This window comes from Bacillus rossius, chromosome 13 (genome assembly GCF_032445375.1).
Source record: "Bacillus rossius redtenbacheri isolate Brsri chromosome 13, Brsri_v3, whole genome shotgun sequence".
Classification (NCBI taxonomy): Eukaryota; Metazoa; Arthropoda; class Insecta; order Phasmatodea; family Bacillidae; genus Bacillus; species Bacillus rossius.
In genome coordinates, this window is record NC_086340.1 from 40,595,562 (window position 1) to 40,614,148 (window position 18,587).

The 18,587-nt window shown below is 35.5% G+C and overlaps 1 protein-coding gene across 1 annotated transcript in view; it reads left to right on the forward strand.

Annotated features, from left to right (window-relative positions):
* Nucleotides 1-13,510, forward strand: part of LOC134538465 (protein phosphatase 1 regulatory subunit 16A) — a 52,526-nt gene extending 39,016 nt beyond the window's left edge. Inside the window, exon 10 of the mRNA XM_063379797.1 lies at nt 1,466-13,510. Within this exon, the coding sequence (XP_063235867.1) occupies nt 1,466-1,737 (272 nt within the window). The 3' untranslated portion in view covers nt 1,738-13,510. The remainder of the gene's footprint in view (nt 1-1,465) is intronic.
* Nucleotides 13,511-18,587: the final 5,077 nt, after the last annotated feature.

Below are 18,587 nucleotides of genomic sequence, written 5' to 3' on the forward strand. Positions count from 1 at the left end.
AGGTTAAAAGTAGGGGTGTGCGGGAATAGGTTTCTGTACAGCGGGAAATTTTCGGGAAAAATAAATTATTCCCGTGGGAAACGGGACGGGATCGGGAAACTTTAAAAAAAAAAAAAAAAAAAGCAAATTTTTAAGTCTAATATGAGAAGATGGCCATTGAAACGTTTCTTGCAAAGTTAGTTGTTTTTTTTTTTTTTTTTGCCGCTATTTCTTTTTTCAGCGGCGACTTCATATTTTTTAGCATCCTCAAATTCTTTTTTTATAGAGGGATGTTTATTGAGATGTCTTAGTAATCCAGACGTGCTACCATGCTCGCATCTCAAAAAATTTTCACACGAGACACACTTTGCCAGGGATTTACTGTCTTTCAGACGTTCAAAATACTTCCAAACACTTTTAGGTTTACAAGTAACAAGCTGATCGGTTGCGACCTCCATTATTTGTAGGCTGCTAGTTTGTTTTAATATACAACAGCATCGAAAATAGGAACAGATACTTTGCACAAGCCTTAATAACGTAACGTCAGCCGACAAAGCCCGCCAAACTAAACAGTAAACAACTATTTTTTTTCTCCCAAAGCAAAATCATAGATGTTTAGATACTCGTGAGCAGTGGTGTAAAACTACGTGATTTCATATTTTTCAAAGTGCCAATACAGTTCTCTACATTGCCACTGCTGTCAAGTAATGTGAACGGTTACGCTTCGTTATGTAACGCACGTCTAGTATTTCTTATATCTTTGGCGAAAAGGTTGGATTGTGCATGTGTTTTGTTTGTGTCTAAGGACACACAGTGGTTTTAGGTTAAGTATTCGATGGTGACGGCAATAACGTTATATGACTGACTATTCACGTATCTTGCAAATTTGTACCCTTGAAGAAATATATTTATGAACGCATACAATATTTAAGGTACTCCATGTACGTTTTTTATATTCCAATTAGATATGTGTAAACGATTATCATAATTCACTGCACACCACAGCTGTCGCTACGATCGGCATACTTTTAAAAGATGTTTTGCGTTTAAATAGTACGGAAAACCATCAAAAATGTACGAATCCATAAAAAATATTGTTGTAAAAACAGATTGAATTGATAGAAAACACTTTCACATGATTAGTACACATTTGTAAATTTTTAAAAAAATTCCCGAAAAATTCGGGAGTAATAAAATTCCCGCCCGGCATTTCGGGAAGCCTATTTTCCCGACTTTTTTCCCGAAGCGTCGGGATCCCGCACACCCCTAGTTAAAAGACGATTACAGCAAAAAAAATTTTGCCAAATCCTGGATTGTAGGGTAGATTTACCTTAAAATAATTTGTGCTTGCTCTGTGATAAGAAAATTATGAAGATGAAAAAAGGGTGCTTATTCTAATTTATGACGCCCTAATTGACTGGCCTCGTAACTTGAAAACCGTGTGACGCGGAGGGGCAAGTGTACAGCGGTGGGCGCGTGGGCGCAGGTCTCCCGACGAGCTACGTGACGGGGGGCAACGGCAACATCAACATCCACGTGTCGGTGACCATCAACGCGGGGACGCTGGCCGACCTGAAGAAGCAGCGGGCCCAGAGCCGCAACAGCAGCCCCGACGGGGTGGCGTCCCTGTCGCCCCTGCCCTCCGTGTCGGGCTCGGACCTGCCCGGCAGCCCGCCCGCCGCCGTCCGGCGCTTCCGTGGCGACACGGAGGACGCCATGTCGGAGGCGAGGAACAAGCGCTGCTGCGTCGTCTCCTGACTCGGGCCGAGCGTCGCGAGGTACCATGTTCTAAACTATAACTGTTGTCTTGAGATCAATTTTAAATATTCAAATACGTACTTAATAAAATCTTCATAGCCAAGGGATTGGCACAAAGTGTTATGTATACATTATCCATAGAGTTGAGCTCAGCAATTTGTTTATTCAGAACCATTCAACATATTTTTATAAGATGTATAAATTTCATCCAAGTACAAATGATATTGTAGATTTACGTACAGTGATGGTAGAGTAGCGTAGTGCAGTTAACAGGTGTGTGTTGGGCGGGACGCAACTCGCCGGCTCTGTTGTTATTAGAGACTTCAAGAAACTGCTAGTCAGTGGCGTACTCTGTCCGAGTGGCAAATATCGTACTTACTTAAAGTAATGTCAAGGTTGCTTACATTTCCTGTAAGCTTGGGGTTATTTGTATTACAAAACAAAGTAAATCATATTACATATATTATGTTCCTGAAAATTGTTTTAAGTTTTTTTGCTTTGTATATTAATTCTTTTTCTCCCCTAAATTTAAATAATTTGATTACTGATCATTTATCACCATTATGATGATTATTATGTGAAATTCACATTCTACTGATTATTATTTTTTCATTTACACGAAAATGAATTTAAGCTTCATAATATAGTTTAAGAGGTTGTGAATATTTTTGAGTGCTGTATGTTTGTGAATTGAACCTGGAAAGTCATTTGAAGTGCAGTGAGTGTTAATCATTCCAAAATTATTATTTATTGATTTTGGATGGTTCTTCACAACTGTGGCTGTTCAATTTTGACGTTCTTGTAGAAAACAAAAATTCTTGCTGTTGGTGCTTTCTTTAAAATTCTTTGATTACTGATGTACTGTACTCTTATTTTGATATCAATAGGATTTTCCTATGAAATGCATTATATAGCACAGCTGAGTTGATCATTAAGTTTTGTAGCAACTTCATTAAAAACTCATAACTGTCTTTGCGCAATAACATAAGACTCCATTAAAAAATATTGTTTAGTTTATTTATGTTTCCTATATTTTAGGTTTGATTTATATTTTGACTATGTTATGTGCTCTTTTTACTTCCAAATTGTTTTTATGATTGTGAACTTTCTATATAAATCACTTGGAATAACAGTAAAAGGCATTTAAAGCTGAGACTCAAACATATCTTTATTTTATTCCATTTATCTGTTAATTAGTAGCCACCTAAGTCTCTTATCATTCCAATTTCTGTTGCCGGCTTTAGTCGTTTGAGTGGTGTATGTGCTTTATTTTACTCAAAATAATTTTTTTAAAGAATTTATGGAATTGAACTATAGTCAGACACAGCTTGCAGTGAGTCCTTTAAAAATGATATAAATTTTTCAATCTTGCAGTAGAACTTCATACATTAAACTTGGAAAATTTTCAAAAATTGTCTTGTTTTAGCTAGTACATTGTGAACTGAGTACATTTAAGTTACTGTTGGTGTTATTTATAAAAATCTGTTGTTAGCTCAGGCAGTGGTAGCATGGCTTATCTCTGTATGTTGAATGCTCATCATAGAGCTATAAATTCACGTTTCTTGTATGAAAGATGGGAGTACCAGTCATTAGGGAAGTATTTTGACTATAAATAATACTACTACTGTTGTACCAAATCAGTTCTTTGTTACTCTTGTAAATTGATGTTTGCTGCTGATGTTTCTAACTCAAGTACCATATAGCAGCTTTGCTGTGGTTTATTTTCCTCTCAGTGTTAACATTTTTATATTTGTTGCTCGCATAAATATCAGCTTCCGTTCAGAGCATGCCAAGTCGTAGTTTTTGTGACCTTCAGTACTAAAGAGAACTGTTATTGCAATGGCATTTTGTTAAACTATATATGCTGAAATACTTATAAATTTGTTGACTTAAGGATGATCTCTATATTTATAACTGCTGTTAATGTACCTATGTATGTAGTTGTTATTGTATTAAGAGCTGGGTCAATTGCATATTATGGATCATTTGCATATTTCCAAGACTGTTCTCAAAGCATGTTTTCAATTCTAAGTAACACTAGAGTAAGTATGCATACATACAAGATGGGCTATGCCTATAGACAATATAAATTCATATTAGTCTTATAGATTAAAAAAACTGTGCCAGTAGTGCTACAGAAATGTTCCTAGCCTTGTATTAAAAACCCGCTGAATGCCTGTATTTTTCACCACTGGTTGTATGCAAGGCGAAGCAATTAGATTCAACCATGAGTCTTACCAAATGCAAAGTATTATTGTTATGGCTCGACATGGCAAAATTTTTTTCTATATATAATTTGTAATGAAAAAGATTCATCTCATTTTAAGCTAGTTTTCTTTCTAATAAGTTGCGACAAGATTATATATTGAATTGCTATAAACACAAAATAACACTGAAGTGTTGTCAGTGCACCATAAAACACCAAAACAAAAATTAAAACACCATAAATAACTTAAATGCAACTAAATTCATGAAATTAACTAGCACACTAACAAAACTCAAATTACAAAATTGTAATCTTTTAATGTATTCATCATGAAGTTTGTACTAAAATTACTCATCTCCTCTTTTGAGGAGCTTACATCTCATATTAGTATACCTCAATGAGTATCTCGTATTAGTTACTCATTTTTACAATTCTGATGTTTCAACATTTTTTTGAAACACTAACACTTGCCAATTTATTTTTATTCCAAAAAATTCTGGTCTGGTCATGATTATTACTAATTATTTATTGTAAAATTGCATGATGATTTAATCAAAATTATTAATTTAAATAATTTCAAGATTTGAGCATCATTTAAGAATTTATAAAAACTGAAATCCACTGTTAAAAACTAAAATAGCTTAAAAATAAAACCATAAATATGTAGATAGAGGGGAATAGAGCAGGGTCTCTTTCACTTCCTTTCTCTCCTCTTCCTATCGGCAGCCTCCCTTCACCTTCAAAGCATCTGTCTCTCTCATTCCATTTTGTTTTTTAACCACTGCTTTAGTGCTGCAATGGTCCACAGTAAAAATTAATCTTTTTAAAGAGGCCATAGAAATCACTAGGTTGTTACTTAATAAAGCAGCACATGCAAAGCTCTTGTAAATACTGCAGTTTGTTAAATTGTTAAATACTGTAGTTTGTTTAGTCAAACTGATGGTGTATTAATAAACTCTCGTACCATCGGGTGTCTTGTAACATCTCTTACTAGTGTTTGTGGTTCCACTATAGTGCCATATCAACATAACTAGTTTGCAACTCCATATCATTCACATTTGTGCTTACAAATTTCCAGTGTATTTTCTTGTAATTGAAATTTTTTTCAGAATTGTCAAATAATTATGGCCTAGAACAATTAAAAATATTCATAAATGTATGTTTTTATAAAATAAATTAATCTATGTTGAGGTTATAGTTAAGTGTATACAGTGGTGGCCTTACCTTTTCTGATTCAGTGGTTCAGGTAGGTCTGTGCTGATGTGTATAAAGTTTACAGTGAAAAACTGCAAGAATTGGTATTGGATACGGTTTCGGTATTGACGAATGTGTGGCTATTTTTTTAGCCTGGTTGAAAGTTTAGTATTATGCTTAAACATAGATGTTCCTTTCAAAAAGTCAATAGTCCAAAATTCATTAAATACATTGCCAAAACCAAAAATTAGAATATAGGTGTGATAGGTCAAGTTTTTCTTTGATAACATATAATAAAAATAATATATAACTTCTTTTAATAATGAGAAAATTTTAAATATTTAGGTAGGTTATCAAATGAGCACAACCAGTCCACCTTGCATACAAAATGATCCATGGTATGTTAATACAGGCAAATTGTGTACTAGGCTAAACTGCTTGACCAAACTAAAATCTGGTAATGAACTTCATAAGCAACACAGGGACTCTATCATTGTGATTTTGTTGGGTTGGAAACATATATAATTTGCATACAGGTTTCGCACCACTTTTGCAGTACTTTTTTTTTTTGTGAACATGTGATAAAAAATGTTGTGTATAAATAAATGTTGAGTTTACGTTTAAATCATTGTGTTCCGATTACCAACATTATAAAAAAATTTGATCAATTAAAATATATTACTTCTTTTTTGAATATGTGTGAAACTGGATGTTGATTATGAAAATTACATCACTAAACAAGATACTTTTTTAATGAAAAAAAAACTCTAATCACCCAGAAAATCTGCAATATGGTAATTACGAATTACTAATTAAATATCTGCAAGCTGTGTAGTTGGCCCAGCTCTGGTTTGTAAAAAAAAATTTGTAACATGGTTGTAAAATAATATTTTTTTAATGTGACACAGTGTTGATGAAGATCAGTGGATTGCTGCCTTCCTAAAACATTTAAATTGAAATCCCTACCTTCAATTTTTTTTTTCAAGTTAAATTCTGTTTCATTTCCAATTTTGGCTGGGATCATCAAGTTGGCTGGCTCTAATTAAACACTTAGTTTTTAATTTACTTTTATTCTCGTGCCGTCTCGTATACTGAACCAGGTTTACTACTATAAGAAGTTCTGCTCCACTGTATTTTTAATATTAAGTAGGCAGATTATTTACATGTGAGTTGTACAGTAAGTTCCAGTCATGCTTGAGATTTTCATCAGTTTATTTTATGCATGATTCATGTGCGTGCATGTGTAAGCATGCAAGTGCTTGACTGCATTTAACATATTTGTGTGTGTGTGTGTGTGTGACATTGTTGATTTTACACTTGCTTCCAACTACATATAAAATTAATGTGCATGCTCTGTGGTTAATGTCATACTTAATCTTCAAAACATGATTACGGAGAAGATAATGAATGCTATGCGTAGAACTGTTTGATATATTTCACAGTTGTTAGGACGTGTAAGTTACACCAACGACCAGACAGACATCTTCTGTTACTATGGGGCTACTTCAAAAAAAACCTTAGTTTGCTTGAATGTTGAGAAATGGGCAATAGTCAGTAGGTATTAAGGAGTGAAGTTGGAAGTTTTTGATGCTGTTGACTTGCCCGCTACAGCAGTTGGAAATAAAGGCTGTCGTAGAAAATCTCACCAAATGTGAAAACTCAAACAAGCTATCCAGAAGAAGCACGGAGCATGCTGACTTCTGGTGTTGTGTTGGTTCGCGATAACTCGCTACTGCTCAGCCCCAGGCACACACAAGAACTTGCAAAGCAGTTCCATTGGGCTGCTTCTGATCATCCCCCCCTCCCCTATAGCCCAGGTTTGTTACCGAGTGATCACCTCTTCAGGCACTGCAAACAACGGATCGAGTCACACCACTTCGATGATGACCGTGCACTTTGCTATGCTTTTACAGATCGCCTTCATTCCCAAGCTGAACATGTTTTTCACAAAGTTACTTATCTAAACTTATCTAAACTTACGACAAGTGCCGCTGTGTGTATGGCAGTTATGTCGAAAAGTTAAGTACAGTTGTAGTTATAAATTGCTTGTAGTAAAATTTATGTAACTTCAAGTGTCTGTCATTTATCACCATACAGAGTTTTTCTTTTTCTGACTTACCCTCGTATAATGTGGGTGGTTACAAGTCGTATTTCTTTCTATATTTTTACTCTAAAGCTGACTTCAAACCACATTACTGCTGTTACTAGATGATGGTGTACGTAATTGACTTGATTGTGTGTTCGCAAGCATGCTGTAGTTTCGTTTGGCAGCAAATTGATGTAGGTCCATAGTTTCAGTAGCTCCCATTCGTTGTTTGTTTGCCAACATCCGTCCACAATGGAATCTGGCCCAGCCGGCAGTTTACTTCGTTGTTTTTCCCATACAAACATGCGCAATGAAATTACAAATTTTTACTATCGGACCATAGTAGCCCATTCACCTCCTGCCTGCCTGTTTCTTTTTCTAGGATTCATTTTGTGTGCGTTAAGTGTTGTTTTACGCATCGGGCGATACGTGGCGTGTTTCTCGCCGGCAGAAGTTGTGTTTGTTAAAGGGTTGTGATTCAAACAGACAAAACACTGTGCTTCTTTGTAAGTTTTAGTGTGTTTCTCTGCAATTTCTTTGTTTGTAAAAATTTAATAAGAACAAAGTCTGATCATAACATTTTAATTTTTTTTATGCAACCATAGAATTTAACTATGTATAAGGGAAAATAATATAGCTTTTCTAATATTTCATGACTTTGAAATGCTGCAAGTGTAAAAAAAAGTAAAGCGATCTTTTTAAACGAGTCTGTACCAACCGTTATAAATTTTTTTTTCATATAGATATTAAAAAAATATGTTAGGTTTTTTCATAATGTTTTTTAAGTTGCCAATTTTTTTTATTGAATATCTGTGATCAGTGTGAGGGTGATGGAAGTGACATGCAGTTTGTGCTGGCTCTCCTTCTCGAAGACAAGGGAGTAAACCAAGCAACAGAAAAAAAATCAGGTGGTTTTTAGTCATGCGCACGTAGCCCAGACATGTGAAACTTCCTGATGTAGGTAAATTAGGTAATGTGTTGAATGTAAGCTTATCCCAAATCTGGCTGACAGAATCATCATAGTTTAGGATGAGTTGTTGCTTACTGAGTTATAATGTTTTGCCTCCCTTTTTCACGTACATGGTTTTATCATGCATGTGTGCGTTCAGTTGAGTCCACACCAGGGATGGCTGCTGGTCCCTACTAGCATGCCGTGCTCGTGGCATGATCCCAACGCCCCGGTATGACTCACAAGCACATGGTTCGTATCCCAGTGGTGTGGAGGCCCCGTCAACTGTAGCCTGTGTACTAGTGATCTGTTGGTTCTTCTCAGTTCGGTTCCGGTTCTTAAAAATCTCAGTTCTAGGTTAATCGACACACAGTTTCCAGTCACATGATATGCTGTTTGGAGTTAAAATTGATGTAGGGCTGAAAAGTGGTAGTAAACACCTACAGTTCATGAGTAGTAGACACCTTTAAATCATAGTGCTTTGTTTTTAATTTAAGATATTGTAAGATATTTATTTTTCAATAGGTCTTCTTTTAATTGAAACAATCATCCCGGTCTAGTGAAAAGAGGGACAAAAAAGGTTGGGATCTCGGCACAAAGATCTCCATTTTTTTAGTTCCAACACATCTTTTTGCTAGCGCAAGAGGGTTGAAGGAAAGAATGGGGAGGGAGATTGGACGCTGTCGACCCCCAACAAATTTTCAAGATTTACTATCCTTTTTTTCACGTGTCTCAAGGGACTTAAAAGGAAGGTAGAAACTTGTGCGTACATACGTTTTACAGCGTTTTTACTGAAAGTCTACTGTATTTTCACCAGGAAAAGTTTGGCTGTTAAACTTTCCGTGGTACCAGGATTATATTTACCGTTTCCGGTGCTGGTTGATTTGCTGAGAACCGGGACCGACCTATCACTACTCTGTACAGCTGTGCGACACGAAACCCTCGCTCATTCCGCTTCTTCCCCCACTCCTCTCAAGGCTGACAGGATTTATGCCTGCAGATAATGGCCACATACCTATTTTCTTCTACCTGCGGAGATTCTAAAATCACAGCTCACTTACTGGCAGTGTCCAAAAAGATCCAGACTTTGGTTGGGGGATGGTGTTACCTAAATTAATTAATATTATAAACTTTTCATTGGCTGTGGATGTTGTTTTTGCCTCATTGTGGTTTAAGGTTAACGGACGGGTTACTTTCCCGGAAATTGTTCATTAAGCTAAAGTTCGTTAATTAAATCACGTTTCTTCGTAAGGAACTATGTTAATGTCCCGGGTTACATTCTGATTATATATCTGGCATTTAATAAATGCAACCCAGTATGTAATGAACGGCAGAAAATATTTGAGTATAATAATTGTTTGAATGGCAGAGACTGTGATTTCCAATTGAACAGAGAATTTATTTTTATTCAGATGAAGTGTGGCGTGAGGCCTATTTGCCATTTTTGAGTAAGTGTACAGTAATGTTTGTAATCCAGCCGTTCGGGGCACGGCTGTGCCGGACTATCCAAATTCGATACATTTTTAACGTGAATACCAAAATGAATCCAATATTCAGTGCAACTATATTATTTTAAACAACTTGTACAGGGTGACCACATTCTGGGAAGTTGGGGAAGTTGCAGTTGGTCAGTGAGAGTCAAGGAAATTACTTTAAACCCTGGAAAAGTCATGGAAATTCCTCAGTGATAGTAATTTGAGGGGTAAATGCCATGCTCCAATATGCAGTCATACACTAAACAAGGTTATGTCTCAACCAGTGTAGTTATAGGGATGATGTAGGCTGGTTTGTCTTCATTTCTTCCAGAAAATTTCAAAATATGAAAATAGGCACATGAAAGAAAATTTGTAATTTTGGTCATTCATGAAAAACAAGGGAAATTTTTCTACAGATATGTGTGGACATCCTGTTGTAATATTGTGCTGAAGAACGCAAGCAGCTGAATTGGTGCCGGATCTCAGAAAGTGCCGTACTGGAGAATGGCGAAATAAAGAGCGTCATCTGTACCATGTACCAAGAGTTTTGCTTGAATGTGTTGTAACGGGACATATCATTGCTTAGCAAGCAATACAGCCTGACATTTTTAACGAAATTAACTTTTTGGTTCCGACGTAATCTAGCGGATTTTTCGCATCTACCGATACCATTTTTTCAGCAAATATCCTAGAGATAATATCACCAATATAACCACCTAAATTCACAAAGCAGAATTACTAACTTCAGTAGGCTCCATGCTGAGGTAATAGGAGAAAGTGTAGTTGGTTGATTTTTGTCATAAAAAAAATTATTTACCTTTTTTTTACAAAATTCCTTCAGTCACATTCAAAGTACACTCCATTAGATGCGATGCACTTGTAAAGTCTTTTTTCCCACTGTTTGAAGCACCTCTGAAACTCTTCAACTCTGATATCCTCCAGTGCTCTTTGCGAAGCTGTGTTTACCGCCTCCACATCATCAAAACGGCTCTCTTTTAGATTTGTCTTTATTCTCGGGAACAGGGTTAATGTCGCACGGAGCTAGGTCTGGCGAATACGGAGGGTGGGGAACGACAGACCACCCCTGAGAGGCCAGTAGCAAATAAAAGTGATGGTTAACAGTCTGGCCAGGGGGGAAAAATTCCGGTGCACAATTCCACGAACATCAAAAAAGACGATGATCATCGTCTTAACATTCGACTTTACTTGTCTTGCTTTTTTTTTTTTTTTGTCTGGGGAAGTTGGGAGTCTTCCACTGGTTCAAGTTGGGAGTCTTACACTGGCTCGACGCTTGCTTGGTTTCTGGGTCATATCTCTTTTTTCAAGTCGGGACTCCAATTCAATGAATTTTTTTTTTTTTAAACCCTGTTTGAGAAGGCGAGGAACAAATTTAGTGACAACAGGTCTCATTTGCAAATCTCAGTCAAAATCTGCCGGCATGAGCTCTCACTCACTTCTGTCTCTGAAATTTTTGCTGATTGTGAAACAAAGATTTTTGTTGATTTTTTGGCTTATGTTTTCAATGTTTTCATCATTTCAAGATGATGAAGGGCGCCTTAAACAAATATGGTCTTCAAGACTCATGTCACAATGTTTAAAGTGCCCAAACCACTCAGGAACTTGTGTGTGACTCATAGCATCCACTTTGAAAGCCTGTTGAAGCATTTAGTAAGCTTCCGTTGCCAATTTTTCAAGCAGGAAGCAGAATTTCAAACACACTCTTTGTTCTTTTAAATCTGCTACAATAACTTTGCAGGCTGAACATGAGAACAGTAAGAGAAAAACAATACTACGATCAAACATTAACCTACAAACTGACACTGCCTGGACAGCTGTTTAGGGAAGGTATCTACTAACCCCATCTAGTGGGAGAACTCCAGTTTTTTGTGGGTTTCCCTCTTGTTCTTGAAAATGAGCAGTTTTTATTACCCTCCGTAAAATTATTGAAATGTTAATTAAGCGGTATTGTTAGCTAAGTGACAATATGCCCATTACTTACTATCAGACCTCTGCAACAAATTAAAACATTTTCCCGTGGTGCAAAATGTGGAAAAAGTAACTTGTAACAGAGGCCTGGCGGTAACGGACGTACGCCCCGTTTAGTCGTAATGCATGTACTGTGTTCGTCTGTGGTTTGCGATGTAAAAATGGCCTAAATGCGGTTGTGGGAGAATGCTAGTTGAAGATTTTTTAAGTGCCTGTGCTGTGCATATGTGCAGCTGCTGTATTTGTGCGGTAGGCTTGTGTTTTATGCTGCCAGCGACTCTTTCGTTGATGGGCTTTGTACGTAATGCTCATCTGAAACTGTTACTTTGTGTGTTTTACAATGTGTTACATTTAATGGGAGTTTGGGTGTAAAACTGTACTTATGTGTATATGTGTCACAATGGTTCTGCAGTACACTATTTTGTATTGTTCATAGTGTCCTTTTACAATTCATATGTTGTTACTATTACAGTACGTATGTGCATTGTGTGTGTTGATAGCATAAGAAATAACATTTTTGTCACCCACTGTTTTTTAACTGATTCTTGCATATTTTTTTTTTATGCAAAGGATATTTTTAAGAAGTTGTTCCTTTTATGTGTGGTTAAGGGCAAGTAAAATTAATGTGTGTTTTTTTAAGGCTGCAAAAATGAAACTTTAGACTTTGAGATCCCATCACAAGCGAGTACTTTTGCAGATATTAAAAATTACTGGTGAATAATCTTCACCTTATAACCTTTGGCAGGTTCACTCCATGCAGTAGAGTTCCTACACAAATAGTAAGTAAAACAGCTGCAGTTTTGTTGGTAATTGAAACACAAATACCCTAAAGTGCTGAGCTTAAAAATTGGAATTCTTCGTAGGTGTCTTTGACTCTGCCTCATGTAGTAAATAGTGAGTTACTCTTTTCCTTTTTTCTTAATCAGTACGGAGGGTTTTTTTTTTTTTTTCTCCCACTTTTTCACTGAGTAAAATGTGCTTGGTCTCTTGGTTTATAGGTGGATGGATTTGTGAAAGCGTGAAAATTATTTATTCTCCCCACAAACATTTTTTTTTGTAGATAAATACTGTTTCAGTAAGAGAAAGCGTAAGATGTGCATCAAAGGGTGGCAGAGGGGATTAGACTTTATTTAAAAAATAACTTGCAGTGTTGCAGTTGTTCTTGCGACAAAGCAACATCTGCAGTATTACTTGAGCAGAGTAATAATTTTATAAAATATGTATTGTCACACATGTATATAAGTTAGGTAGTTTATAGACATAGATGGTGTTGTTGCAGTCTTGAGCATGAATCTGGAGTGACTGTCTTTATATCAATTATTGTAATAAATAATTTTCAATTGTTGTACATAACATGAACATTGTGTTCCCTGTACTGAAATCTTTTTAATGGTTAGTGTATTACTGAATATTGTTGAGATCTTTGAAATGTTTGTAAAATACTGTGCTTGTATATTCTGATGTCTGTTCGGAAGGGAACCCTGTAACGCCAATAGCAATAGGTAGTGTGTAGTTGCAGATGCATTTTGTGAAAATCATTTATCCTAGAGTGGATTTGTTCAAGTACTACATTAGAAAAAATAAATAATAGTTGTTATAAGATCTAGTTTGGTTGCTTAGCCTGTGCCAGCTTAAATGTAGTTTGCTTTAGCTTGTAATTTTCTATTTGAAGCAGCTTATATGTCGTGATAAATCCAGCAGGAAATAAATTGTTTCTATATTTTTTTATGTTTTCCGTCCATTAGGAATTATGATTAGCAGTGTAGTGTTATTTATTTGGATACTTTGAAGTTTGTGGACATTACTATTTAATACACAATAAAAGGCTACTTGAAAGTAATTAAAGAGCTCGGCTGTGAGGCAATGAGAAAACAAAATTTGGAAAGAAAGAAAAACATGCCCGAGTTGACACTTGCAATATTATTTTTGTATAATTGTAGAGGTGCTATTGAATATTAATATAGCAGTTGTTACACCATTCCTTTTATTATCTGCATCAAGTTCATCAAGAGGTAATTGTTCTGTACCACGCACCCAAGCTTACCCCTTCATCCTGATGGCATGATCCTGTGCTACATGCTGCTTGCTGTTTTAATTTAGTGCGTCAAAAGATCTTGGCTGAACAAAAACATGAATATCACAATATAATCAAATTGTCAGATCTTGTGGAATTTTTTTATTTCGTATTCAACTTAATGATTATAATTAATTGTTGTATCGCAAGTGTTTGTTATGTCCAGGTTCAATGTTTACAGGATCATGCCATCATGATAAACTTGGGTACATGAAACAGAATTTGTATCCATGAGGATAACGTTTGAACAAAAAACTGGAATTGCATGAATGTTTTATTCTGGTAACAGGTTCTTTTTTTTTCCCCAGGCTGTCACAGTTAATGGTTGGAAAAAAGAAAATTGCAAATGTAAATCTGCTAATATCAGTAATTTATTCCTAGTGCAGATTGGCTGAATTTTTACTTAGAAAAAGTAATTTCTTTTGAGGTGAATGGAATTTGCAAAGTAAGGAATTTTGCTCTTAACTATTAATTGCTATTTTTGTAGCATGGATTAGTTATCAAAATAAAAATTCTGATTTAAAAAGTTTAATTTGTCATAAACTATGACTAGTTTGTTGTTAAAATGTTCATGCAACAGTTGTCAACAGTGTTAACAATTGCATATCATACATTGTATTACAGATAATGTTTTGTGAAGAAATTCTTAAAAGTAAGTCAGTGGTAACAGAATTTCATGTATTACATAATTTAAAACTGATTGTACTTAATTTTAATGTGATTACTCAACTTGTGATTACTATATAGTTGTTTGTGATAACAGCTGATGATGTTTCAGTGTCACATGTGATACAGTTAACATCATTTTGTATTACTTTTTTTTTGCTTGTATATATGTATTATATCAAAATGTATCTGTAATATATTTAAACTGGGGAAGGTTTATACTTGTTCACTCTGTACAAACTTTGCAGCATGTTTGAGCTCTGAGATGAGATGTTTGATGTTTGCGAACATTGTGTGAGCATCAGGGTATGTGGTTCATACGTTGTAGGTACAGTTCTCGTTCCTAAAATGTTGGCAATTTTACTTTGCATCAATGCGAGCGTTTGCCCAGCAGCTTTGCCCAGAGTTTAAGACTTTAATGAAACTCATCTTTGTACACTGTATTAAAACACTTTGTTATGCTCACCAAAAAACATGTAAATCTTGAGCGCTCAATACTCGCAAGCAACTGCGAGTAATAGCAGCCTTGCTCTTTTCTTCGGTGCTGTGCTATTGGTGGCACTAGCAAGTTTCCTAAAACTATGCGCTTTTGGAATTCACCGAGTACGTACTTATATACTGATATTGTGGTGACTGGCTTCCTGCCCAGCTGTATTTACGTTGTTCGGAAATAAGCATCAGTTTGTTCTCGGTAGCTCAAACAGTGCTGCAAACCCTATTTGTTGTTATAATGATAATATTTTTGTAACCATGCCAATTGTTTGTTTATATGCACATACGAAATGTTGATTGAATATCGCTCGACTCAATCTTTTGGTTGTGTACAGTATTAAGAGTGTTCTTCCTATGCCTGCTGTGTACCCGGTTTACAGTTGGTGGACCCTAAAGCATGTCTTCCAGTCAGTATTTTTTTGCATTTGAAAAGTTTGCTTATGGTTGTTAACAGTATTTTGCAAACTATCAAAAGTAACCACAATGTCATCTTTTTAGTGCATGATAGTTATATTCAGCTTCTTGTACTAATTATTATTATTATTATTATTATTATTATTATTATTATTATTATTATGATGTAGTTTGTCCTGTACAAGGGCTGATTCAGAATGATGGTCAGGGGCGCGCCAAATTAAATTTTCTAATACAATTTTAGTACATGTACAATTGAAATACTTAGTACATTTTATATGTGGTGCAAAAATTTCCTGTTATCTATAGCACTGCAGTAAAAGAACATGTAATTAAGTTTGGTAAACTATGATGAGGAGAAATTATAATAATTATTCAGGGTTCAGGGGGCATGCCCCCCCCCCCCCTCCCCCAACAGATCCATCAGTGGTCCGTAAAACTTATAAAGTTTCATTGAGGTTAAATTTTGACTGCACATCAGTGATTGAAGTTGTTTTCTAAGAAAACAATGGAAGCTTTTATATTTCATTCTGTGTGAAACTCATCTTTACTGCATTTGTCAATGATCTATTTTTGTGTGTCCAGAATATACAAATTTCTTTGATCCACTTTGTTACACACCCAAACATTTTTAAAAACTCCATACTACATTTTGCTTCAAGAATGCGTAATATTTTGCTGCCCCGTTTAATGCAGACGTACAATTAAAACGCAAACCCTGACTATTGTTTTGAAGTCCGCAATACCTCCAAGAATGTTAATTCCAGCAATGCCTGTATCACCCTGCATGTAAGGTGAAATGTTTTTGACATGTTTACTATTTAAACTACGCATGGCTCTAATCATGAAACAATGAAAATAATGTGACTACAAAAGGCTTCTTTTTATAACTTGCTAATTTACCGAGTATTACTTTGCCATAAGATATATATTACATGTACAAGCTTGCTTTGTTTGCAAGTATTTTTTATCAAATGTTGTCAATTTTTAAATGGAAAATAAATATTTATTACAATTCTGTTATGGGTCTGTAAAAGGATATTTTAAAAATAAACACGTGTAATATGTATAAATTACTCCAGTCAGGAGATTTTAAGGACTTATCTTTTGACTATAGATCATAAAGTATATACAAGTTTAAAAGTGTTATGGGATGTACTATTTTATCCATCTTAAATAAAATATTCTGTGAATACCTCGTCTACATTAATTCTACACTCACTGGGCCTGTAATTTCTCAAAATCCTTTATGTATACACCTTTTCCAAGTACCCGATGACATGCATTTCATTATGTCATCATGTTAATAAGTGTGTGCATGCAATTCATAACTGGTGAAAGTTACCCTAGTACCAAACATTCAGGTCTAGTAACTTTTTTTTCTTAAATTGAAAAATGTTTGAAATCGTGATCTCGTTCACGAAGTTGGTTAGTTAGTTTTCTCGTCTTACCATTATTTAAGCACTGTTCCTGAAAATTTTTCTATAAAGTTCTCTCGCATCATGTGTTTGTTTGCAATTTTTTCACCAGGTGTTTAAAACCCACAGGGACTTATTCAAGGAGAAGGGGGGAGAGTAGAGATTGGAGAATACATAACTCCCCCCCCCCCTTTTTTTTCCCTTCAAAATCCAAAAACCAAATTTATCACTGACACCAACAAATGAAAAGAATTTGAAAGCACACAGCAGGCACAGAGGTTATATCCCCCCCTCCCCTCCTTGGCTGAAGTTAAGTCCTGTGTAAGCTCCTGCGAGGTAGTGCTTACGACGCACTGAGTCTTGTAGTAGTAGTGAGTAGTAAGGGTGTTAATAGCTCAATAAAAGTAAAAATACAGTAGACTCCCGGTTATCCGGGGTAATATCAGGCAAGTGGTCCACAGATAACCAAAAAAAAAAAAAACTTAAATATAAAAAAAGTCTCTAGTTAAAAAATTTGTATCCCGACCAGCTAGACATACTGTATAAGGTTGTGCTTAATAGGCACTAATGTTGTAGTACATATCTCTAAAGCACAGCCATGTTTCATGTCTGGCTGCTCGATAATTTTTTAATTTTTGTTGAATCTCAAGTACCACTCATTTGCATTTGTTATTAGACATTAATGTTACTGTCTGAACATTAGACAGAAAACAATACTGCTGCGTTGCGACTGCTGCCTTGAAGCTACGCTCGCATGAGTCGCGAAGCAGCCGCACCATGCCGCAGCCAACCTGACTACACACGGCTTACAGGGGTGCGTTTATACTTGCTCTAGCCGTTTCCAAGTTCAACTTGCCAACCACGTATGCACTGTGTTTGGCAGCATTTTTCATCTTGAATAACAGCATAAAATGCTTCTCTCATCTAAAATAAAAAATAAAAATAGTCAAAAATTATTTTTGTGTTCATGGTTTATGGAATACCACAATTGTACTATAACTAGTAAATAGTGTGATCTAATATTTATTCGCCACACACACACTCACTTATCAATTTGTGAATAAAATCTGTGGAAAGTAAACAAGATAAAGGTACACACAATTTTAGCTTTGTTACAGCCCAATGTGACAATACATTTATAATGCAAATTACTCCAAAGTCCCTGAAGCCAAACACATGTTTATTAGGCCTCGATAGTGTTTCAAAATATCAATATCTTCAGAAATCAATTCAAAAAATTAATAAAATTGTGGCAAATTCAGCTAGATTGTTTCACAGGGTAAAAATAAATTAATTGCCAACTAACTCAGTTGAATAGAGCATTTAAAATGGTGTCTTAGGTCTTCTGGCCTTTGGTGTGTTTAGCTGTTATTTTCAATGTTTGTTTATAAATAATGTAGATGCATATTTCACACAAAATATTGTTCAAATATTATCTCAAGGCTTTAAGTATAATTTAAAACACTTTTGAAGCCACAGGGTAGACAACAAAGTACTTTATTCACGGTGGTGTTACCAAGAAATGTACATAATAACAGTTTCTCAGAATGGTTTACCTGGTAGGATACTGCATTGGATTTACCTTGTATCACTCTTAATTGATCCTTAGTGAGTGTTTCTTGCAGTAAACATTTGTTAGTGAAAACACGGATGCTAAATAAGTGCCCACACACACTTTCACTGCAAATTTATGCTTCTGTCATTCAGCTGATGTGGAAGCTGGCTCCTACAAACTCCAAAATTTGAAGTGCCGAGCCGTCGAAACATTGACCAATCATATGATGACATTCAATAATGTTAGGAAGTTTCAAGACTGTCACAAAATTCATAACATAAAGTTAATATAATAAATTACTGTTTTGTTGCCAAATGTCACGAAATAAATAATAA